Source organism: Dipodomys spectabilis, unplaced genomic scaffold (assembly GCF_019054845.1).
Source record: "Dipodomys spectabilis isolate Male_0828 unplaced genomic scaffold, ASM1905484v1 ptg000004l, whole genome shotgun sequence".
Classification (NCBI taxonomy): Eukaryota; Metazoa; Chordata; class Mammalia; order Rodentia; family Heteromyidae; genus Dipodomys; species Dipodomys spectabilis.
This window is the reverse complement of record NW_024870681.1, coordinates 8,211,572-8,235,930: the sequence shown is the minus strand read 5'-3', so window position 1 is coordinate 8,235,930 and position 24,359 is coordinate 8,211,572. Positions and strand designations below refer to the sequence as shown.

Sequence of the window (24,359 nt, the reverse complement as noted above, 5' to 3'; positions counted from 1 at the left end):
TGCATGCATGAGTCTGTGTCCCATTCTTAGGCACCACATAAACAGAAAAAGCTAGAAGTGGCACTGTAGCTCAAATGGTAGAGCACTATCCCAGAGCTGAAGAGCTGAGGGACAGCACCCAGGCCCAGAGTTCAGGCCCCATGACTCACAAAACAAAAACAAAACATAAGACTCTGTAACAGTAATAACTAAAGCAAAAGAGCTGGATGTGGGTCAAGTGATGGTGCTGCTTTTGGCTATTATAGCAAACATTTAAAAATACAACAATCTGTTGTGAAATAGTTATTAGAAATTACTTCACATATGAGGGAAATATGAATTGGGCAAATTGTCCTTAGTTGTGACATGTTAAATGACAGAACTTGGATTTCAGCCAGCTCTGTATGTGTCCTTGCTCCTAGGTACTACACTCTTCTGATTTTAGAAACTTAGAGACCTGTATTTTTTTTTTTTTGTCGGTCGTGGGGCTTGAACCCTGGGCCTAGGTGTTGTCCTTCAGCTCTTCAGCTCAAGGTTAGTGCTCTACCACTTGAGCCACAGTTCCACTTCTGGCTTTTTCTGTTTATGTGGTGATGAGGACTGGAACCCAGGGCCTCATGCATGCGAGGCAAGCACTCTACCCCTGAGCCACCTTTCCAGCCCTTTTCTTTCTTTCATTTCTTCCCCTCCCCCCCCCCCCCCCCCCCCAGTCTGGTGCTTGAACCCTGGGCCTAGACACTGTCCCTGAGCTCTTCAGCTCAAGGCAAGCACTCTACCAGTTGAGCACAGCACCACTTCTGGTTTTCTGATGGTTAATTGGAGTTGAGCATCTTACAGACTTTTACTGCCTGAGCTGGCTTTGAGCCAGGATCTCATATTGAGTAGATAGGATTACAGGCATGAGCCACCAGTGCCCAGCTTCCTACCTTGGCCTTTTTTTTTTTTGGATCAGTCGTGAGGCTTGAACTCTGGGCCTGGCTGCTGCCCTTGAGCTCTTCAGCTCAAGGCTAATAGTGCTCTACCACTTTAGCCACAGCTTCACTTCTGGTTTTCTGGTGGTTAATTGGAGATCAGAGTCTCACAGACTTTGCTGCCCAGACTGGCTTTGAACTGTGATCCTCAGATCTTAGCCTCCTGAGAAGCTAGGATTACAGGCGTGATCCACCAGTGCCTGGCTTCCTACCTTGGCTTTTTTTGTGTGTGTATGTGTGTGTAGGAGGAGACAGATTTAGCTCTCAAGGTTTATTTCTTCTTTAGAGTTTATAAAATAGAATGTATAATGTGTTTAAAGTGGATAAAATGTGTTATTTCTGTTCTGTTTGTATTTTAAGATGGTGATGGAATTTCCTGACAATGTGTTGAATCTTGATGGGCATCAGAATAATGGTGCACAACTAAAGCAATTCATTCAGGTAAAGTTTTTGAAATCTGTTTTCAGTGGTATGTGTATATGTGTGTGCACACATGTGTGTGCATGCTCATAAGCAAATGTTTGTGTTTTAAAATGTAGATATGTTTTAATTTTTTTTTAACTTCGAGTCCCTAGATATTAAGATTGCCCTGATACTAATTTCATTTTTACTGTTGCTGTAGTAAATACAGTTGTATACCTGGTTTATGGACTTGTTATGTGAAAGAGAATTGGTAGTGTGATAACACTTTACATGTCAAAATGTTCTTATTTCATTAGGCCATCTCTCCTGTTGTTTAAGATTAATCTACAATTTTTCATTAAGAACTTGTTTGGGGGGCTTGGGCATTGGTTACATCTGTAGTAATCCTGGCTATTCAAAAAAGCCAAGATTTGAGGATTGCATTTCAAAGCCAGTTGGGGCAGAGAATTTTTTTGAGACTTACCTCTAACCAGCAGAAAAGTCAGAAGTGGAGATAGGGCTCAAGTGATAAAAGCACCATCCTTGAGTAAAAAAGCTACAAGAGAGTGCCGAGGCCCTGACTTTAACACTCTTCTCCCCCCCCCCCCCAATTGTATATGTCAACTTTCTGACTTTTTAATTTTCTGAGAAATATATTTTCCATTAAGTGTATGATATGTCACTTAAGGTAATGGAAGATAACCTATTACCTTCCTGTTAACTTGAGAATTCTAAACTGCTTTTTTTAGAAATGTCTTTGACAACTAAATGGTCTAAAAGTGAGAAATACTTTTTTTTTTTTTTTTCAGTCATAGGACTTGAACTCATTCTGTGCACTGTCCTTGAACTCTTATGCTCATCACTTTCAGCTGCGGTTCCACTTCTGGTTTTCTGGTGATTAATTGGAGTTAGGTGTCTCACAGTCTTTCCTGCCCAGGCTTGTTTTGAACCATGATTCTCAGATCTCAGCCTCCTGAGTAGTTAGGATTATAAGCATGAGCCACTAGTGCCCAGCAAGAAAATAGTCTTGACTCTCTCTGTTCTTTTCTAGCTCTCCCTGCTCTCTCTGCTCTCTTCTCTCTCTCTCTCTCTCTGCTCTCTCGCTGCTTTTCTAGCTCTCTCTCTAGCTCTCCCTGCTCTCTCTCTCTCTCTTTTTAGCTCTCTCCTCTCTCTCTGCTCTCTTTCTTTTCTCTCTCTTTCCCAGCCCTCTCTCTTTCCCAGGCCTTTCCCAGCCACGTGGAGTGCCAACCTTGCCTGATCCCAGCAGGTCTACTGAATAAACCTACCCCTTACCTGAAAAAAAAAGAAAAAGAAAATAGTCTTGATAATTGTTTTACTATCTTGTTTTTGATAAAGCTGAGAGTGTTCATTGTAGTACAAGTCCTAGAAGTTATTCCTCGAGTTTTGCCCATTTCTCTACAGCTGTGGTTCACAATCATTTTTCTCTTTTGTCATAAACAACAGGTAACATTAATATACATTAACTTTAATTACTCACTGTAGGGTCCTATATAGCTATATAGGTCTTATTCTCTCCTAATCTGTAATACACCTGTCCATACCTCTAGGATGAGAATTGCTGCTCTACATACTCACCAACCTATGGCTAAACATGTGGTTTGATCAGAAGTTGAGAGGAAGGCATCATAAAACTGCATTTTGACTTTATTCCTTTCTTTGTTTCCTATTATTATTATTATTTGTTTTTGGACAGTCCAGGGTCTAGAACTCAGGGCCTGAGCACTACCCTTAAGGTTCTTTTTGCTTAAGGCTAGCACTCTACCACTTGAGCCACAGCGCCACTTCTGGCTTTTTCTGGTTATGTGGTACTGAGGAATTGAACCCAGAGCTTCATGCGCTCTACTACTAAGCCACATTCCCAGCCCCCAATTTTATTTATTTATTTAGTCAGTCAGTCAGTCATGGGGCTTGAACTCTGGGGCCTGGTTGCTGTCCCTGAGCTCTTGCTCAAGGAGAGCGCTCTACCACTTGAGTGAAAATACCACTACTTCCAGTTTTTTGAGTAGTTAATTGAAGATAAACATCTCACAGGGACTTGTCTGTCCTGACTAGCTTAGAACTATGATCCTCAGATCTCAACCTCTTGAGCAGCTAGGATTATAAGCATGATCCATAAGTGCTCAGTTTTGTTTTGTTTTGTTTTTTTGTTTTGTTTTTGTAAAGCTGAGGACCAGACTCAGGGTCTTGCATGTGCCAGACAAGTACTCTTCCAGGGCTGGGAAGGCAGCTCAGTGGCAGAGCGCTTGCCTTGCATGCATGAGGCCCTGGGTTCGATTCCTCAGCACCACATAAGCAAAAAGAAAAAAGCCGGAAGTGGCGCTGTGGCTCAAGTGGTAGAGCACTAGCCTTGAGCTGAAGAGCTGAGGGACAGCGCCCAGGCCCAGAGTTCAGGCCCCACGACCGGACCCAAAAAAAACAAAAAAAAAAACAAGTGCTCTTCCATTGAGCTAAATCCCAAACCCCTTTTCTTGCCTATTTTCAGTGCTGGTATTTATGCCTAATACTCACTGGACAAGTCCTAAATTTCTAGCGTTTTGTCATGCTTGGACATATACTGCTTATCCCTCTCATTGGAAGCAGTGATTTTTATACTCTGGACTCTAGAAAACAAAGGATTATAGAATAAACTCATTATAGCATGGGCAAGATTATCTACTTTGCTTTTCTGAACCAACTGAAGATAGAGGTGGCAAACCCCCATGGGTTAGACTTAAATTATACAAAGATAGGAGAGAAAAGAAGGACTAATTTAATGTCTTTGAGGATTCATTTTTTCCCCCCTCTTTCTTTTAGCGACATAGTATGCTTAAGCAACAAGATCTAAGTATTGCCATGGTGGTAACATCTCGTGAAGTCTTGAGTGCACTTTCTCAGCTTGTCCCATGTGTTGGTTGTCGTCGCAGTGTGGAGCGCCTCTTTTCTCAGCTTGTAGAGTCTGGAAATCCTGCCCTTGAACCCCTGACAGTAGGGCCCAAGGGAGTCTTATCTGTAACTCGAAGCTGCATGACCGATGCAAAGAAGCTTTATACATTATTTTATGTACATGGGTAAGTATGATCAGGAAAGATGGCTTTGTTAATTTTAAACAGTTTTGTACAGTGAATGGTTTTTCTGAATTTAATTGAGAAAAAGAGTCCAGGGTTTTTGTTTTGTTTTGTATTTTTGTTGATTGTGAGGCTTGAACTTGGAGTCTGGGCACTGTCCCTGATTTCTTTTGCTCAAGGCTAGTGCTTTATCATTTTGAGCCACAGCACCACTTCCGGTTTTCTGGTGGTTAATTGGAGATAGGTGTCTCATGGACTTTCCTGCCAGGCTGGCTTTGAACCATGATCCGCAGATCTCAGCCTCCTGAGTAGGATTATAAATGTGAGCCACTGCCACCTGTTTTATTGGTACTCATAAAATGACATTATTATGGACTTAATAAAATGAATAAGGGAGCGATGTAGATATCTGGAAGAATGCAGAGAAGAAATAGCAAGCCAGTGGGGGCTGGGAAGGTGGCTCAGTGGTAGAGCACTTGCCTTGCATGCATAAGGCCCTGGGTTCGATTCCTCAGCACCACATAAGTAGGAAAAAAAAAAGTTGGAAGTGGCATTGTGGCTCAAGTGGTAGAGCGATAGCCTTGAGGTGAAGAGCTGAAGGACAGTGCCTAGGCCCAGAGTTCAGGCCCACAACTGGACCCCCCCTCCTCCCCCCAAAAAAATAGCAGGCCAGACAATTAATGGTTGGAATTTCCTGGCATGTCTGAATACCAAGGAAGAAACCCTTAATGGGCTGGAGCTGGATGAATGAAAGGAACAGTGATGGAAGATAAAATCAGAATAATAGTAAAAGTACTTGGGTGTGACAGCATATCCCTGTAGTCATAGCTACTCAGGCTGAGGCAGGATCAGGAGTTTGAAACTAGCCTGGGCTGGATAAGTGACATACTTACCTCGCTGAGGAAGCAATGCATTGAGTAGAACAGGTTTCTTTCAACATTTTGACAGGCAAGGAGTAGAGAAAATAAGTGTGTAAACGAGAAAATAAGTATACAAATTCTTGGTTTAGAATCAATATGAGCTTTTGTGTGTCTGTGCTGGTCCTAGGTTTGAATGCAGGGCTGAGGTGCTATCTCTGAGCTTTTGTGCTCAAGGCTGGCACTCTACCATTTGAGCCACAGCTACACTTGTAGCTTTTTTGTCAACTGGAGATAAACATTTTCCCTGCCCAGGCGGTCTTTCAACTGTGATCCTTGGATCTCAGCCTCCTGAGATTACAAGCTAGGATTTACAAGCATGAGTCATCAGCACCTGACTTGAGTCTTTTTTTTTCTTTTCTTTTGCCAGTCCTGGGGCTTGAACTCAAGGCTAGCACTCTATCACTTGAGCCACAGCACCACTTCTGGCTTTTTCTGCTTATGTGGTACTGAGGAATTGAACCTAGGGCTTCTTGCATGCTAGGCAAGCACTCTCCACATTCCCAGCCCTTGAAGAGTCTTTTTGTTGTTGTTGTTGTTTGCCGTGGGGCCTGAACTCTGGGCTTGGGTGCTGTCGCTGAGCTCTTCAGCTCAAGGCTAGTGCTCTGCCACTTGAGCCAGAGTGCCACTTCGGGCTTTTTCTGCTTATGTGGTGCTGAGGAATGGAACCCAGGGCCTCATGCATGCAAGGCAAGCACTCTACCACTGAGCCACCTTCCCAGCCCTAGAGTCTTTTAACTCCCATTTTCTTCTAGGGAGTAGGAAATATTTCTCTCTTTCCATTTCTCCCTACTTTAATCCTGTTAAAATAAATTTTGCTAAAAAATTTTATCTGAGAAATTTTCAGGATAGGTGATAGACCTTTAATATTTTATACTTCTCCCCAAAAGGCAGTAGTTTTTTTTTTTGAAAGAAAATGTTTATTACCTCTTAATAGTTTACTTTTTTATTAGGTCCAAACTAAATGACATGATAGATGCTATTCCAAAAAGTAAGAAGAACAAAAGATGTCAATTGCACTCCTTAGATACACACAAGCCAAAACCTTTGGGGTAAGTATAATTTAATGACAAAGTGCTTCATTGTTAAGATAATAAATGTTGATCATATTTAGTAAAAAGAATAAAAACATTACCAATTTTGGTTTATTAATTGATTATACTCTGACATAGATCAGAATAAATACATTCCTTGGTTCTATAGGACTTTTTTGCATTTGACTATGGAGAGTCTCTGATTTGAGTTTCAAGTTTTTTTTTCTTAAAACTTATGTAGCTATTATCAGCTTTCAAAATAGTGACATCATTCTTTGACCTATACTCAAAATGTATAAATTACTTTTCTTGCCTTTCTTATTTGTAGCCTTTGTAATTTATCAGTGATTTAAAAAAAAAAGAGAAAGCCTTGGGTAGGGGTGTGTGTGAAAATATTGAAGGAATAATGCAGATTGAGATGCATTGTGTATATAAACTGCTTTTGTGGAAGTGGTGCTGTGGTTCAAGTGGTAGAGCTCTAGCCTTGAGTTGAAGAGCTCAGGGACAGCGCGCAGGCCCAGAGTTCAAGCCCCATGATCGAGAAAAAAAAAATAGCAAGAGAAATAAACTGCTTTGTTAAATGTAATACATATTCTATAAAATTAAAAAATGTGAGGTAAAAGGGTGGGCTGGGAGTGATGGGTGAGAATGATGAAAAGAGTGACATTGATCAAGATGCACTATATTCATAAGCTGCTTTGTTGAATGGCAACTCATTAATAAAAATATGCAAAAAAAGAAAAACCATAATTCAGTTTTTGCAATGTCTTTTCTTTTCTTTTCTCTTCTCTTTTCTTTTCGCTAGTCCTGGGGCTTGAACTCAGGGCCTGGGCATTGTTCCTGAGCCTTTTTGTGCTCAAGGTAGCACTTTACCTCTTGAGCCATAGTGGCACTTCCATTTTTTGAATAGTTTATTGGAGATAAGAATCTAATGGGGTCTTTCTGCCTGGGCTGGCTTCAAACTGCTATCCTCAGGTCTTAGCCTCCTAAGTCGCAGTGATTATAGGCATCAGCCACTGGTGCCTGGCTGGCAATATATTTATGGAACTAATTTGCAACTTTCTTAGTTAGATGCTCCAAAGTCCAAGTCTGCTTTTGCCTCATCTCCTGGCATGGTGCCATAGTTGTCCCCTACAGAATTGCTGGTGGGTAGAAGGGGTATGATGAGAAGTCATATAATTTAAAGGAACTTTCTAAGAAGTAACTTTTATTTTGGAGAAAATGAGATATAAAATTTCACTTCTGAGTTGAAGTTAATTTTTAAATATCCAAATGTAAATTGGTTCCATTGTTATGTCAACATAAGAATTTTATTATAAAACTGTCAAACAGAAGTAGAAATACTCTACAAGTTGGGCTGGTTTTTTCGTTCTAAATATAAGTTTATTATTATGCTTTTGTTTTTATGTGGTACTGAGGGATTGAACCCAGGGCCTCATGCGTGCTAGGCAAGTACTCTACCACTAAGCCACATTCTCAGCCTCAAAGTATCTTTTTACATTGTTTGAATCAGGATCCAAACAAGAACCACATATTACATGCTGTCTAAACATGGAGTATACTATGAACCCAGCACAGCTCTCCATACAGCCTAAAGTAGTACATAATGATAATTGTTATCTTATACACTTTGTCAATATTTTTAGAGATTTTCTCATTTTGAATGCAGAGTTCATTCTAGTTTTCTTGGTAGAGAATGACTTGAAGATACAGAGTAGTATGGTATAGCAACAAACGTGCCTTCTGGCTCTCTCCCTTCCCCCCTTCCCCCCCCCCCCCCTTTTTTTTTAATCTGTTGTGGGGCTTGAACTCTGGGCTTGGGCGCTGTCCTTGTGCTCCTCAGCTCAAGGCGAGCGCTCTACCACTTGAGAAAAACTTCCGGTTTTCTAGCAGTTTATTGGAGATAAGAGTCTTACGAACTTTCCCGCCTGGGCTGGCTTTGAACCTCGATCCTCAGATCTCAGCCTCCTGAGTAGCTAGGATTATAGGCATGAGCCACCAGCGCCCGGCTCCCTTCCCTATCCTCTACTCTTCCTTTCCCCTTTCCTGTCTTTTCTCCTTCTCTTCGTCCCTTCATGGGTTTCTTCTGTCCCTTTCTTTTTCCCTCCCTCCCTCCCTCCTTTCCTTCAAGATGCTAGAGGAGTTCAAACCCAGGGCATCATACATACTAAGTAAATGGTCTACCACTGAGTTTTATTTGATATTTCTACTGTTAGATACTCTTCCCACCTTTTTATTTGAACTTCATAGAAAGTATAACATTAAATTCCAGCTAGGAACAATTCGGGTTGTCATTTTTGAGAGTGTTCTTATATCCATGCAAGTAAATCCAGGTTATTATCTGTCTGGTACCTAAGTTTGAGATTTGAAAGAAAAAATCTAGGCCAAAGATTGGGCCTCTTGTAGCTAATTAAGGATTATCATAGAGAGTGATGTGTAAAGTTACCTAGAGGGAAAAGAGTAGAGGAAGAGAAAACAATGTTGAGGAATTCATTCTAATGATACATAAAAAAGCAGGTAGTAAGGAAAATTGAGAAAGTGTGTCCTGATAGGTATGAGACAGCAAGGTAATAGTGTTTCATGAAGGCCTGGTCAGTGGTGGTGATTGAGAGCCCTATAGTGGACATTGGATTTAGCAACACTGAGATAATTGGAAAGCAGAGCCAGTGGTTGAGTGGAAGCAGACTCAGATTGGCATGGGTACAAAGGTGAATACATGTTAAGTTGTAATTGAGTAAGTTATGAATTGAAGATGCAGGTGTAGAGTAAAATTAAGTGGAAAGACTTTTAGAAAGCTTGATCTTGAATAAGTTATCATATGAAGATATAAGGGGTAGTTAGATTATGGATACAATCCTGATTAGAGTTGTAGGGCAGTCAATCATAAGTATAAAAAAATGAAATATGAAAATTGAGAGCAGAATTTAACATGGAAGATAGAGCAGGAGTTATGGTTTTTGTTGTCAGATATAAGCGGAGCTGAACCTTGGCTTGAGCCCTTGTGAGCGGAATTAGGAAGCTGAATTGAATGCATGACCTTATTAGGTTGGGATAGGGTTTGAGAAATACTTGTTAGCTATGTAGAGCAGGTTAAAGATTCAGAGATTTTTTTTCCATCCCAAGCATCCAGGGCAATGAATTTCTAGGACTGTAGTGAGACCTGCAGAAGAACAGGCAGGAGCCAATTTTTCAGAATCATGAAAAATCAAGAAGACTATCCTTGAATGGAATATAAACACATTTCTCTTGGAATCCACATCTGCAGCAAAGCAAAACGCATGACCAGTACCACATTGAGACTGGGGGGTCAGGGGAGTCTGGGAAGTTTTTAGTAAGTCTTAAAAAATTACATTGTACTTGTTTAGGCTATATGAAGTGTCAGTCTTAGTGTACTATATTTTAGTAAATTTACAACTTATTTACTATGACAAATCTATGACTTTTCCAGCTACTTATATATATGAAGATAAGATTTTTCTTGCCAAAAAACAGATTAAAAAAAAGGAGTGATTTTTAAGAAATCACTTAATGGTTGCATTTAAGTAGATCAAAACTTCTAAGATTTTTCAATTTGTGGAAGATTGATTCTCGTTTATAGGTAAAAATACATAAAACTTTTTAAGCTCTTTTGGCTTTAGACTATCCCAAGTATATTTGCTTGTAAAATGCTCAGTATGTAAACTAATTATTACTTTGATAACTATAAATACTGTTAAATTGAATTAAACCAACCTGATAGTTAAGCAGAAACTTTTATATAAAGATGTGAACACATTACAATAACATTTTAACATGGTTAAATATGTAATAATTATACAGATTTTATCATAGTAATATCTTAATATGTTAAGAGTTCATAATTTTAATTTAGAGTGTAGAAATTATTTCTTCAGATGATATCAGTGTCACTAAGCTTTGTACTATACTGTACTGCAGTGAAGGGAGCAGTAGCAGTGTCAGTTCAGAGAAGTTAAGTACAGATAAGAGAAGTAGTGAAGACCACAGGAAGGACAGCAAGTGTAGGATCATTTTCCATTATGGACCTTTCCAGGGAACAGCCAGGTAAAATCAAGCAATCCTTTATTTTGCCCTTTAAATAAATCTTTCACCTGTAAATATTCCTCTTTTTCATTAATATTTGTTCTTTTTGCAGAGGTTGTTGGATGGATGTATGGGAACTAATGTCCCAGGAATGCAGGGATGAAGTAGTTTTAATTGACTCCAGTTGTCTTTTAGAAACACTAGAAACATATCTTCGAAAACACAGGTAAGTCTTAAGTACAATGTAGAAAGTGTCTTTGCTATTAATCATCCAATGTGGCCTGTTGCTGACCACTTGATAATAGTACTCCAGCCTTCCCATTAACACCTGGTACTCTACTCCTGTATTTTCTATTCATAACTTATCCATTACAACTTATTGCCAGTAGGCAGTTCTTTATGAGATGAATCTCAGTGTTAGCCTTCTTGTTTGAGCCAGCATCATGTTCTTTTTTTTTTTTTGTCGTGGGGCTTGAACTCTGGGCCTGGGCACTATCCTTCAGCTCTTCAGCTCAAGGCTAGTGCTCTACCATTTAAGCCACAGCACCACTTCCAGTTTTCTGGTGGTTGGTTGGAGATAAGAGTCTCACGGACTTTCTTGCCTGGGCTGGCTTTGAACCTCGATCCTTAGATCTCAGCCTCCTGAGTAGCTAGGATTACAGGTGTGAGCCACAGGTGCCTGGCTGTTTCCTATATTTTTCACCATTGATTTTTAGATCAGCTTTTTAAGAAACAGTGCTTGACTGAATCAATCGCTTTGGAAACTCTAGTAATCCTTCTTTTTATGATAGAATCACTTTATAATGCCATTTAAATTTTTTGCAGCTTTTCACTTCAGTATTCTGTAATTGTCAAGATCCTTAAAGAGAGTTGGAACTTCTGTGCATCATATATGTGTTTATGTGTGTGTGCTAGAACTGGGGCTTGAACTCAGTGTCAGGGTATTGTCACTTAGCTTTTTCCTCTCAAGGCTTGCAGTGGTTTCTTACTAGCTAAGGAAGAGTGTGAGATCCTGAGTTCAAGCCCAGTACCAACAGACACACACACACAGCCCCATTTTATATATGTAGAACACATTCATACATTGATTGACATTTAGATTACTTCTGTATCTTGGCTTTCGTAAATAATACTGTTGTGAACAGGGTCTTCAAACATTCCTTATTCTATTTTTTTTAATTTATTTTTTGGTGGTTGTAGGGCTTGAACTCAGAGCCTGGGTGCTGTCCCTGAGCTCTCTTGCTCAGGGCTGGTGCTCTACCACTTTGAGCCACAGCACCACTTCTGTTTTTTGTTTTTAATCATCTTGCCCCACCTCCCTTCTAGTTTTTGAGTGATTAATTGGAGATAAGAGTCTCATGGGGACTTTTCTCCCCGGGCTGTCTTTGAACCATGATCCTCAGATCTTAGCCCCTTTGAGGACCTAGGATTACAGGCATGAGCCACCAGTGCCCAGCTACATAATATATATATATAATATATATATATATATATATATAATATATATATATATATATATATACCCAGAAGCGATATGACAGTTCTATTTTTGAGGAACCTGCAAACTGGTTTCCATGGCACGCTTACTGTTTTACATTCCTGCCAATAGCTTGCAAAGGATCTAATTACATGCCTTATAGTGACCATTCTAATGAATATGAGGTGTGATATCTAATTGTACTCTCCTTCCCTCCCTCCCTCCATCCCTCCCTCCCTCTCTCTCTCCCCCTTCTCTCTCTCTCCCTCCCCCCTTCCCCTCTTCCTCCCCTTCCCCCCTCCCCCCTCTCTCCCCCTCCCCCTCCCCCTCCCTCTCCCTCTCTCCCTTCCTCTCCTTCCTCTCCTTCCTTCCTTCCTTCCTTCCTTCCTTCCTTCCTTCCTTCCTTCCTTCCTTCCTTCCTTCCTTCCTTCCTTCCTTCCTTCCTTCCTTCCTTCCTTCCTTCCTTCCTTCCTTCCTTCCTTCCTTCCTTCCTTCCTTCTGATCCTGGGGGGCTTGAACTCAGGGCCTGACTTTTTTTTTGTTCAAGGCTAGCTCTCTATCATTTGAACCATAGCTCTACTTCTGACTTTTTTTGTGATTAATTAGAGATGAAAGTCTCACAGACTTTCCTTCCTAAGCTGGCTTTTGAACCACAATCCTCATCTTCCTGAGCAGGATTATAGGCATGAGCCACCAGCACTGGGCCACCTGTTATTTCTATTGTGTGTAAATATATTTTGAAATAGAAATGCCTACTCCTTAGCATTATTTTCTTAGCATTATTTTCTGGGCATGTATTTTATGAATACTAAGTATATATCTGCCTTACTTATTTTTTGCTAGCCCTGGAGTTTGAACTCAGAGTTTATGTGCTATTCCTAGCTTTTGTGCTCAAGGCTAATGCTCTACCACTTGAGTCACAGTTCTATTTCCAGCTTTTTTGGTGCTTGATTGGAGATAAGAGTCTCATGGACTTTCCTGCCTGGGCTGATTTTGAACCATGATCTTTAGATTTCAACCTCCTGAGTTGCTAGGTTTACAGGCTTGAGCTACTAGTTCCTGGCATCTGCCATTTTCTTTTAGGATGTATACTTCTGTATTTCCAAACTAGCTACATTCATATGTTTATCTTACATGTATATGTCTTTGTTTTCCTTTTCTTTTTGAATGACTAGGCTATGCTACCCAGGCTGGATTTGAACTCCTAGACTAAAGCAATCTTTTGTGTCTAAGCCTCCTGAGTACCTGAGACTGCATATGAACTATACTGCTATGTGTCTAGTTAATATACATATGGAGTTTTTTTTTGGTCGGTCGTGGGACTTCAACTCTGGACTTGAGCGCTGTCCCTGAGCTCTTTAGCTCAAGGTCGTTTGTTGCTCTACCACTTGAGCCACAGGGCCACTTTCAGGTTTCTGGTGGTTAATGGGAGATGAGTCTCAGCCTGGACTAGCTTTGAACCTTGATCCTCAGATCTCAGCCTCCTGAGTAGTTAGGATTACAGGCGTGAGCCACTGGCACCTGGTAGAGCTTTTTTTTTTTTAAATACATTTTGGGAATTGGTGCCAGTCTAGTGTACTGTTACTTACTGCATGAAATGATCACAGATCCAGTTCTTAATTTTGAGCTTTTTCTTTTCAACAGGTTTTGCACTGATTGCAAAAATAAAGTCCTCCGAGCATACAATATCCTTATTGGTGAACTAGATTGCAGCAAAGAAAAGGGCTACTGTGCTGCACTTTATGAAGGCTTGCGGTGCTGTCCACATGAGCGACACATACATGTTTGCTGTGAAACAGACTTCATTGCACATCTTTTGGGTCGTGCTGAGCCAGAGTTCGCAGGAGGGTATGAGTATGTAGTTTGCTAGAATGGGCTATCTAGCGCTTTGCTTCATTTTATTACGGAAAGTTTATTTTCATCACCTTTGCATCTATATATATAATGTATGTATAAAATAAAATGTGCTTATAAGATCATATTTTCTTACTAAACTAAGTGAAAATATGGGAAAACTGTTCTCTGGTGTTTGGTTTAGTCTTTTGCTCCTTGCTTGAAGGGAGATGGGCTTTTTTTTGGCTTTCATTATTATTATTATGGATTATCATTTTCACTTGAAAATGATTAAAAGACATTTTTCTTCATGCATTATGTTTAGGTTTTGTTCATGATAATGGCTTTATAGAAGTGAGATCTTTACAGCAATGGGTTAAGAAATGCTTTATTTTTGTAATTCATGAACTGTGTATATTGTGTAATTACTATAATAATCTTAAATGTCATCTTTGGCTTTGTTAGGAAAACTAAACTTTAGGAATATTGTTCATAGAATAAGTCAAACTCATTTCCCTTTGCATGTTATATGTTTATGTAGCAACTGTCATTGGAATGTCTACTTTCAGCTAGATATTTTAGAATTCAAAGACAGAATACAAAGTCACTGTAGTGCTATGAGTACTTCTGTTAAAGACTGGGCTAGACAGCTTTGTGGTTGAATTATTTTATCATATTGCCTTTCTAAACAAAACAAACAGAAAGTAGGAATTTTGCTGTAATTGGAAGGTGAAAGGAACTGTCATGTCTATTGTGAGATAGACCTGATATGGCTTCTCTAGGCCTGAAAACCCTTCTCTTTAGAGCCAGTTCCTGAATTACCTTACTTTAGCAATTTTAGGACTTAATTCTACCTGCAAGTGTACTTGTCATTGGTTGTATACATGCATGCTTGTGTTTTTATAAATTTATATATACATATGCATATGTATAAATGGATTATAAATGTATGGCTGTCTTGTGATTAGGCAGATGGTGTTTAAAACCTGAGCTTGGAGATATTTCCAGAATTAAGACACAGTTATTCTCTATAGGCGAAGAGAAAGGCATGCTAAGACAATAGATATAGCTCAAGAAGAAGTTCTAACCTGCTTGGGAATTCATCTTTATGAAAGACTACATCGAATCTGGCAAAAACTACGGGCAGAAGAACAGACATGGCAGATGCTTTTCTATCTTGGTGTTGATGCTTTACGAAAGAGCTTTGAGGTAAGATTGTATAGTTAAGTTACTGCACTGAATCTTAATGTAAGACACCAGTCCTCAGAGAGCTGTGATCCACTCCTACACATAGTTTTGGGTGGAGAGGGGCTCTGGGGAACTGGAATTTAGATTTCTGAGTTTTTCCTCTTTTTTGCGGGGGGGGGGGGTGGGGGGGTGGGGTGGGGTGGGGAAGTCAGTTGTGGGGCTTGAACTCTAGGCCTGGGCGCTGTCCCTCAGCTCTTCACCTCAAGACTAGCGCTCTTCCATTTGAGCCACAGCACCACTTCTGACCTTTTCTGCTTATGTGGTGCTGAGGAATCGAACCCAGGGCCTCATGCATGCACAGCAAGCACTCTACCACTGAGCCACCTTCCCACCCTGCAATTTTTTTTTTTTTTTTTTTTTTTGGTCATGGGGGCTGAAATTTGGACCAGTGCTGTCCCTCAGCTCTGCAGCTCAAGGCTAGCACCTTCCTACTTGAGCCATAGCACCACTCCCGGCTTTTTTCTGCTTATGTGGTACTGAAGAATAGAACCCAGGGCCTCTTGCATGCGAGGCAAACACTCAACCACTGAGCCAACTTCCCAGCCCATTGTTACTCCTCTAGCCTTGGTTTTTAAATTTTCTTAGAGTAAGAAGTAGAAGTTAGCAAATAAGAAACCTGACTAGGCTGGGAATGTGGCTCAGTGGTAGAGTGCTTGCCTAGCACACATGAAGCCCTGGGTTCAATTCCTCAGCACCATATAAACAGAAAAAGCCAGAGTTGGCACTGTGACTCAGGTGGTAGAGCACTAGCCTCAAGCAAAAAAAGCTCAGAGACAGTGCCCAGGCCCTGAATTCAAGCCCCAGAACTGGCCAAAAAAAAAAAGAAAGAAACCTGACTAATGAAAAAGCCACAAATTAGAAATCTATGAATTTCATTTTTAGAATATATACTAGTAAAAAGAATGCATATAGTATGCACGCCATTGATAAAAGAACTATTTTAGGGTTTGGGATATGGATCAGTGGTAGAATATTTGCCTAACGTACAAAACCTTGGATTCAGTCACCAGCTCAGGGAAGGAAAAAAACCTTATTTTTCTTTCTTTTTTTCTTTTTCATTATTGAGTTTGAACTCAGGGCTTCATCTTGCTAGGCAAGCAGTCTACCACTTGAGCCATGCTACCAGCCCTTTCCTACTTTTGTTATTTTGGGGATAGAGTCTTATTTTGCCTGGGCCGAGTAAGAGGTGTATACTACTACTATTGATTGACATGGGGTTCTAACAAACTTTTTGTTCTGGCTGGGATTAAATAACAGTCTTTCCTGGGCTGGGAATGTGAGAGTGCTTGTCACCCTGGGTTCAATTCCTCAGTACCACATAAACAGAAAAGGCCAGAAATGGTGCTGTAGCTCAGGTGGTAGAGGGCTAGCCTTGAGCAAAAGAAGCAGCTCAGGGACAGTGCCCAGGCTCTGAGTTCAAGTCCCAGGACTGGCAAAAAGAAAAGTCTTTTCCATCTCCTCCTTCCTTAGTAGCTGGGATTATAGGCATGAGCCACTATGCCTGGCAAGAACTATTTTTTTGTTGTTGGTCATGGGGCTTGAACTCTGGGCCTGGGCGCTGTCCCTAAGCTCCTCAGCTCAAGGCAAGAGCTCTACCACTTGAGCCCCAGCTCTACTTCCAATTTTCCAGTGGTTAATTGGAGATAAGAGTTTCACGGACTTTCCTGCCCAGGCTGGCTTTGAATTATGATCCTCAGATCTCAGCCTCCTGAGTAGCTAGGATTACAGGCATGAGCCACTGGCGCCTGGCAAGAACTACTTTTAAAAAAAAAACTTTATTTTGTCAGTTGTGGGGCTTGAATTCTGGGCCTGGGCATTGCCCTCCACTTTCAGTTTTCTGGTAGTTGATTAGAGATAAAATGAGTCTCACAGACTTTCCTGCCCGCGCTGGCTTTAAACCGTGATCCTTAGATCTCAGCCTCTTGAGTAGCTAGGGTTACAGGCATGAGCTACTGGTGCCTGGCAAGAACTTTTTTTTTTTCTTTTGTCGGTCATGAGGACTGAACTCTGGGCCTGGGTGCTGTCTCTCAGCTATTCAGCTCAAGGCCTAGTACTCTACCACTTGAGCAATAGCACCAGTTCCGGCTTTTTCTGCTTATGTGGTGCTGAGGAATGGAACTCAGGGCCTCATGCATGCAAGGCAAGCACTCTTATGAGTGAGCCACCTTCCCAGCCCAAGAATTACTTTTAAAAGAACATTGGAAGCTTTTTATAATGCCATTATTGAGTTTGTATTTTAACCTTTTTAAATTCATATTCTATAGAATATTTGGCTAATGAATATTTGGTGTATATCAAGCCATATTTGCATCTCTTTTCATTGGGCTACGATGCTTTTGAAAATGGGATGAAATTTTATTCTGAAGCCCATCTAGGAACACTGTTCTGAAAAGTCTGAGAAGAGTTTTAATAGTTTTCAGTGGACAGAGTTTTATTTATTTTTATTTTTTTATTTTTGTTGGTTGCGTGGCTGGAACTCTGAACCTGGGTGCTGTCCCTGAGCTTTTTCACTCAAGGCTAGCGCTCCACCACTTTGAGCCACAGCTCCACTTCTGGTTTTCTGGGGGTTAATTGGAGATAAGAGTTCCATGGATTTTCCTGTCCAGGCTGGCTTTGAACTGTGATCCCTAGATCTCAGTCTCCTGTGTAGTTAGGATTGTAGGTGTGAGCCACCAGTGTTTGGCTGGGCAGAGTTTTAACAGTTTTCAGTAAGCATTTTTTTTTTCCTCTTCTATGTTTGTACCTTCAGAGATTAAATCATCCAGCCAGGCTAAGTAGTCTTTTCGTTATTTGGAGGAATGAGTTAATGGTTTATTTTCTTTGTATTTATTTTGTGCGATCCTAGGACTTGAACTTGGCTTTTTTGCTCAAGACTAACATTCTACCACTTGAGCCACAGCTCTACTTTGGGCTTTTTTGGTGCTTAATTGGAGATAAGAGTCTTACAGACTTTCCTGCCTGGGCTGGCTTTGAACCACGATCCTCAGATCTCAGCCTCCTCAGTAGCTAGGATTACAGGCGTGAGCCACTGGCACAGGCTTCCATTCTGCTTTTTTAAACTTAGAATATTTTTGGGCATGACAGCGAATGCCCATAATTTCAGTACTTGGAGGCTTAGGCAGGAGTATCAGGAGCCTGTAGTCTGTTTAACTTAGACCCTGTCTCAAAAAAGATAAAAATCGGGGCTGGGAAGGTGGCTCAGTGGTACAGCGCTTGCCTTGCATGCATGAGGCCCTGGGTTCGATTCCTCAGCACCACATAAGCAAAAAAAAGAAAAAAAGCCGGAAGTGGCGCTGTGGCTCAAGTGGTAGAACGCTAGCCTTGAGCTGAAGAGCTGAGGGACAGCGCCCAGGCCCAGAGTTCAGGCCCCACAACCAGACCCAAAAACAAAAACAAAAAAAGATAAAAATCATCTGAGAAATCTGAGAAGATAGTTGTGACACTATCTAATAATGATCTAATAATGGTGATGTTGAAATTAGAATATTGTTTGTTCGTAGGTATGTGTCTAAGTATATCTTTCTCACAAAGAGTGTGTATTGACTTTCTGAATAGATTTTTTTTAGTTTGCCACTATCCAAGTTAACAAAACATGTGCAAGTTCTTGGGTTTGATCATCAGCACTGCAAAAAAAAAAAGTTTAAGATTCTTTATGGAGCTGAGTAGTGTTGGTGGTTCATACTTACAATCGTAGCTACTCAAGAGGCTAAGACCTGAGGATTGTGGTTGGAAGCCAGCCCAGGCAGAAAATTCCGTGAGACACATACTCATCTCCAATAAACTACTTAGAAAAAGCTGGCTTAAGTGATAAAGTACTAGATTTGAGCAAAAAGGAGCTCATGAACAGTACCCAGGCCCAGAAAAAAAAAAAAAAAAAAGATCCTTTATGAATACTCTAATTAAATTGTAGCATGAAACATTACATGGATGTGTTTGATAAAATTTAAGTTTAATAAATGAGGCTAGAGGTGTGGTTAATAGGACCTGCCTAGTAAGTGCTAGGTTCTATGTTCAAACCTCAGTACTACCGAACAAAATTAACAAATGAGAATTCCTGTGGAACAATAAAGGATATTGTAAGTAACATTCACTTTCATATTTTTTTTCTTTTTTTGTTTTTTTTTCTTCATATTTGTTTTTATAATAGATGACTGTTGAAAAAGTACAGGGTATTAGTCGCTTGGAACAACTTTGTGAGGAATTTTCAGAAGAGGAACGAGTAAGAGAACTCAAGCAAGAAAAGAAACGCCAGAAACGGAAAAATAGACGAAAAAACAAGTGTGTGTGTGATATTCCTACTTCCTTACAAACAGCAGATGAAAAAGAAGTAAGCCAAGAGAAGGTAGTATTCCTTAATATCAACTCATAAGTGTATAGGTATTATTTTTGATTGATTTGGGCATTTTTATTATGCTTTTTTATATATGACCTCCTGTAGTTAGTGTACTGTCTTTTTTCCCCAGGATAGTCAATGTCATGCATTTTATGAAGATAGTGTTATCTCTTTTCTTGACTCTTTCATGCTGTTAAAGCACAATATGCAGAGTGTTATTTCTGTTTGTGACCAAAAGCAATTCTCAGTTTTGTGTGTGTGTGTGCCTGTTCTGAAGCTTGGACCCAGGATCTCGTCCTCTCGCTTGCCATTTTGACTCACAGCTGGTGCCCTGCCACTTGAGTAGCTCTTCTGCTTTTGGCTTTTTGCTGGTTATTTGAAAATAAGCATCTTGGGTTTGTCTGCCCAGGCTGACTTTGAGCCTTAATCCTCATAGCTTAGCCTTCTGAGTAGCTAAGATTATAGGTGTGAGCTCCTGGCTTCTGGCACTGTTCTGAATTTTTTTTTCCACTCCTGGGCCTTGAACTCAGGGCCTGGACACTGTCCCTGAGCTTCTTTTGCTCAAGGCTAGCTAGCACTCTACTACTTGAGCCACAGTGTCTGGCTTTTTCTGTTTATGTAATACAAAGGAATTAAACCCAAGGCTTCATGCATGCTAGGCAAGCACTCTATCACTAAGCCCTGAGTTTTCAATGTTTTGATCACAAAGTATCTTTACAGTTGTGGTGTCTGTGTGTGTTGGTCAAAGCGTCTTATGGAATTTCCTGCCAGGGATGGCTTTGAACATTGATTCTCAGATCTCAGCCTTCTGAGTAGCTAAGATTGTAGGCATGAGCTACCAGTGCCTTTTTTTGCTTAAGGTTAGGACTCTACCACTTGAGCCACAGCTCTACTTCTATCTTTTTGGTATTTAATTGGAAACCAGTCTCATGGACTTTTTTTTGCCTAGGCAGGTTTCACACTGACCATCAGTTCTCAGCCTCCTGAATAGCTAGGATTATAAGTGTGAGTCATGGCACCCAGCTTAACTGTAAAGTTTTAAAATTAAAGCCTAGATTTATGCCTCTGTTCACACCTAATTCTAGCTACTTGGAAGACAGATGCTGAGAGGATTGTAGTTTCAGGCAGCCTGGGGAAATAGTTGATGAAACCCCATCTCAGCAGAGAAAAAGCTGGGTGAAGTGGTACCTGGCTTCATCCCAGATATGTGGAAAGTGACCATAGCCAAGCTGGGCAAAACATGGGACCTAATTGAAAAGTAGAGCAAAAAGGTCTGGAAGTGCTGGCTTCAGTCTATGTAGTAAGTGTGAAGCCCTTAAAGAAATAGGAGCCAGGGGCTGGGAAGGTGGCTTAGTGGTAGAGCGCTTGCCTTGCATGCATGAGGCCCTGGGTTTGATTCCTCAGCACCACATAAGCAAAAAGAAAAAAGCCGGAAGTGGCGCTGTGTCTCAAGTGGTAGAGCGCTAGCCTTGAGCTGAAGAGCTGAGGGACAGCGCACAGGCCCAGAGTTCAGGCCCCATGACTGGACCCCCCTCCCCCCCAAAAAAAGAAATAGGAGCCAGGCGCTGGTGGCTCATGCTTATAATCCTAGCTATTCAAGAGGCTGAAATCTGAGGATTGCGGTTCAAAGCCAGCTCGGGCAGGAAAATTTGTGAGACACTTATCTCCAATAAACCACTAGAAAACCAGAAGTGGCGCTGTGGCTCAAATGGTAGAGCGCTCGCCTTGAGCTGAAGAGCGCAGGGGCAGCTCCCAGGCCCAGAGTTCAAGCCCCATGACTGACCAAAAAAGAAAAAAAATTAAGTGCCCAATGAGCTTTTTTTTAATGCAGGTTATACTTACTAATGTCTACTGTATTATAAAATAAATTGGAAGAATTTGATGTTATTTTTTATTTATTTAAAAATCATAAGCCTACCAAGCATGGTGGTGTAGGCTTTTATAATCATAGACACTAATGAGGTGGATACAGTGAGAGTTAAGAGTCAGTCTAGTAGCAGCAAGACCTTAATTTTAAAATCAAACTAGGGTAGAGTGCTAGCCTTGTACCCAGAGGGTCTCAGGGACAGAGCCCTAGGCCCAGAGCTCAATCCCCAGGACTGGCAAATACATAAATACATAAAAACTAAAGCCAGGTGCCAGTTGGCTCATGCCTGTAATCCTATTTACCCAGGTGGCTGAGATCTGAGGATAGTGGTTTGAAGCCAGCTTGGACAGGAAAAATGTCTGTCAGACTTATCTCCAAAAAACTACTCGGAAAAAGTCGTAAGTGGCACTGTGGTTCAAGTGGTAGACTGCTAATCCTGAGCAAAAGAAACTGGCACAGAAATAAAAAAAAATAGTGAAATACCTGAGTTCAATTAGTACACACTAAAAAAAAGAAGAAGAAAGAAAGGAAGTAAAACAGGCTGAAATGGAGAAGTGGGCTCCAGTGGGAAGGGGCAGGACTAATGTGAAGAGGGGGAGAATGGGACTAAATGTGGTTAGCGTGGTTTATTCACATATATAAAGATTTAACAATGAAACTTACTGAGATTGTTTAAAGAAAAAGGGAGTAACGGTTCATGAAAAGTGCGTGATAAGGATATGTTGCTTAAATGTATGGAAATTACCACAATGAAGCACCCTTCGCACAAGTAATGAACAATAATAGTAATAAAAAATTGAAACTTACTTGTGCAAGTAATTTTCCTTAAGAGGACTGTTTTGGTGCTTTTAGCATACTTCCCATCTGCCACAGACTATTTAAAACACTTCTGTTCACAATTGATATTTAGTGAAATTAATGTTTTTATTGCTTCATCAGTTCTACTGAAATACCCTTTTATTTATTTTTGCTGAACATATTTGACAGTGAGGAATTTTGTAACTTTTACGACATTGGTTGATGCTGCCTTGATTTGTGTTAAGACACCATTACTGGAGTGTAAAAATACATGAAAAAGGCAAATACCATCCAAGTGTTAGCAGTAGTTATTACCTAGAGAACACTCTTAGTGATCACATCTGGAGATAGCACCTAAATTTGGTAACATTAGGGAGAGGTGTGTGTGTGTGTGTGTGTGTGTGTGTGTGTGTGTGTGTGTGTGTGTGTGTGTGTGTGTGTGTGTGTGTGTGTGTGTGTGTGTGTGTGTGTCACCATAGGGGTGTGTGTGTGTGTTGTACACCTGGAGATAGCACCTAAATTATTTGTTTGGGTACCATTAGCTATGTGTGTTTGGTACCATTAGGGAGGGGTGTGTGTGGGTGTATACCATTAGCTGTGTGTGTTTGGTACCATTAGAGAGGGGTGTGTGTGTGTGTAGTACTATTAGGGGTGTGTGTGTGTGTAGTACACCTGGAGATAGCACCTAAATTTGTTTGGTACCATTAGCTGTGTGTGTGTGTGTGTGTGTGTGTGTGTGTGTGTGTGTGTGTGTGTGTGTGTGTGTGTGTGTGTGTGTGTGTGTGACACATTTTCTACCCTGGCTGAGGTACCATTAACTTTTGTGCGTGTGTGCTGGTTCTGGGGCTTGAATTCAGGACTTGGTGCTGTCCCTCAGCTTTTCTGCTGAAGGTTGATACTCTACCAGTTGAGCAGCATCTCTATTTCTGGCTTTTTTTTTTTTTTTTGGTCAGTTGTGGGGCTTGAACTCTAGGCCTAGGGCCTGTCCCTGAGCTCTTCAGCTCAAGGCTAGTGCTCTACCACTTGAGCCACAGCTCTGCTTGCACCACTTCTGCTTATGTGGTGTTGAGGAATCTAACCCAGGGGCCTCACGCATACGAGGCAAGCACTCTACCACTGAGCCACCTTCCCAGCCCCCTTCCCCTTTTTTTAAAATGTGGTTAATTGAAGGGTCTCACGGACTTTCTTGCCTGGGCTGGGTTTGAACCTTATTCCTCAGATTTCAGCCTCCTGAATAGCTGTGATTACAGGTGTGAGCTATACCAGTACCTGGCATTAACTCTTAACGACTTTCCATTGATTGGTTCACAGTCTTGAAGTGGGTTAGTGATTTTTCCTGATGATATTGTAACTCCTATCTAATTAAATAAATTAATAAATGTAGCCGTTATGGAGGTATAATACCTCCTAATGTTTAATATCTCCTAATGTGATCCTTACAGGAAGCAGACTTCATAGAAAATAGCTGCAAAGCCTGTGGCAGCACTGAAGATGGTAATGGCTGTGTAGAAGTAATTGTTACCAATGAAAATACATCATGTACCTGTCCTAGCAGTGGCAATCTTTTGGGATCCCCTAAAATAAAGAAAGGTAAGTAATTTCATTTTAAAAATTAACTCTTAAATTTGGTTCTTTCTTTCCTTCTTTCCTTCTTTCCTTCCTTCCTTCCTTCCTTCCTTTCTCTTTCTCTCTCTTTCTTTCTCTCTTTCTTTCTTTCTTTCTCTCGCTTTCTTCCTTTCTTTCTCTCGCTTTCTTTCTTCCTTTCTTTCTCTCGCTTTCTTTCTTCCTTTCTTTCTTTTCTTTCTTTGCCTGTCGTGGGGCCTGAACGCTGGGCCTGGGCAACTGTCCCTTAGCTCTTCAGCTCAAGGCTAGCACTCTAGCATTTGAGCCACAGTTCTACTTCTGGCTTTTTCTGCTTATGTGGTGCTGAGGAATCGAACCCAGGCCTCATGCATGCGAGGCAAGCACTCTACCACTGAGCCACCTTCCCAGCCCACGGTTCTTTCTTAAATGTAAGAACTTTTGAGGATTTTGGAATTAAAAAATTCTTTTTTAGCCCCCAGATAACATGCATTTTAGTCAAATATCTTTCTCTCTGTGTTTTCTGATTTTTGTTTAACAAAAAGTTGTAACCCCTTAATCATATTTTCACTAGTGTATATCTCCCCTGTCATTAAGTGATCAATTTTGAAATTTTTCTATGGTCCCATTGGTTGTTCTACATTAATGATAACTTCATCTGTTTTTTTCTCAGGCACATCTCCGCACTGTAATGGTAGTGATTGTGGATATTCATCTAGCATGGAAGGGAGTGAAACAGGCTCTCGAGAAGGTTCGGATGTTGCCTGCACTGAAGGCATTTGTAATCATGATGAACATGGTAGGTTTAGATTA

At 40.8% G+C, this 24,359-nt stretch overlaps 1 protein-coding gene across 5 annotated transcripts in view; it reads left to right on the top strand.

Moving 5' to 3' along the window:
- Ggnbp2 (gametogenetin binding protein 2) overlaps positions 1-24,359 on the top strand; it is a 40,872-nt gene that overhangs the window by 11,986 nt on the left and 4,527 nt on the right. Inside the window, exons 3-12 of one of the 5 annotated variants that reach the window (XM_042691792.1) lie at positions 1,311-1,391; positions 4,167-4,420; positions 6,288-6,386; positions 10,305-10,430; positions 10,522-10,635; positions 13,531-13,734; positions 14,754-14,928; positions 19,115-19,309; positions 23,408-23,555; positions 24,220-24,345. In XM_042691792.1, the coding sequence (XP_042547726.1) occupies positions 1,311-1,391; positions 4,167-4,420; positions 6,288-6,386; positions 10,305-10,430; positions 10,522-10,635; positions 13,531-13,734; positions 14,754-14,928; positions 19,115-19,309; positions 23,408-23,555; positions 24,220-24,345 (1,522 nt within the window). Of the gene's footprint in view, positions 1-1,310; positions 1,392-4,166; positions 4,421-6,287; positions 6,387-10,304; positions 10,431-10,521; positions 10,636-13,530; positions 13,741-14,753; positions 14,929-19,114; positions 19,310-23,407; positions 23,556-24,219; positions 24,346-24,359 lie in introns of all 5 variants that reach the window. The other 4 variants (XM_042691793.1, XM_042691786.1, XM_042691795.1 and 1 more) reach the window with 4 other exon arrangements.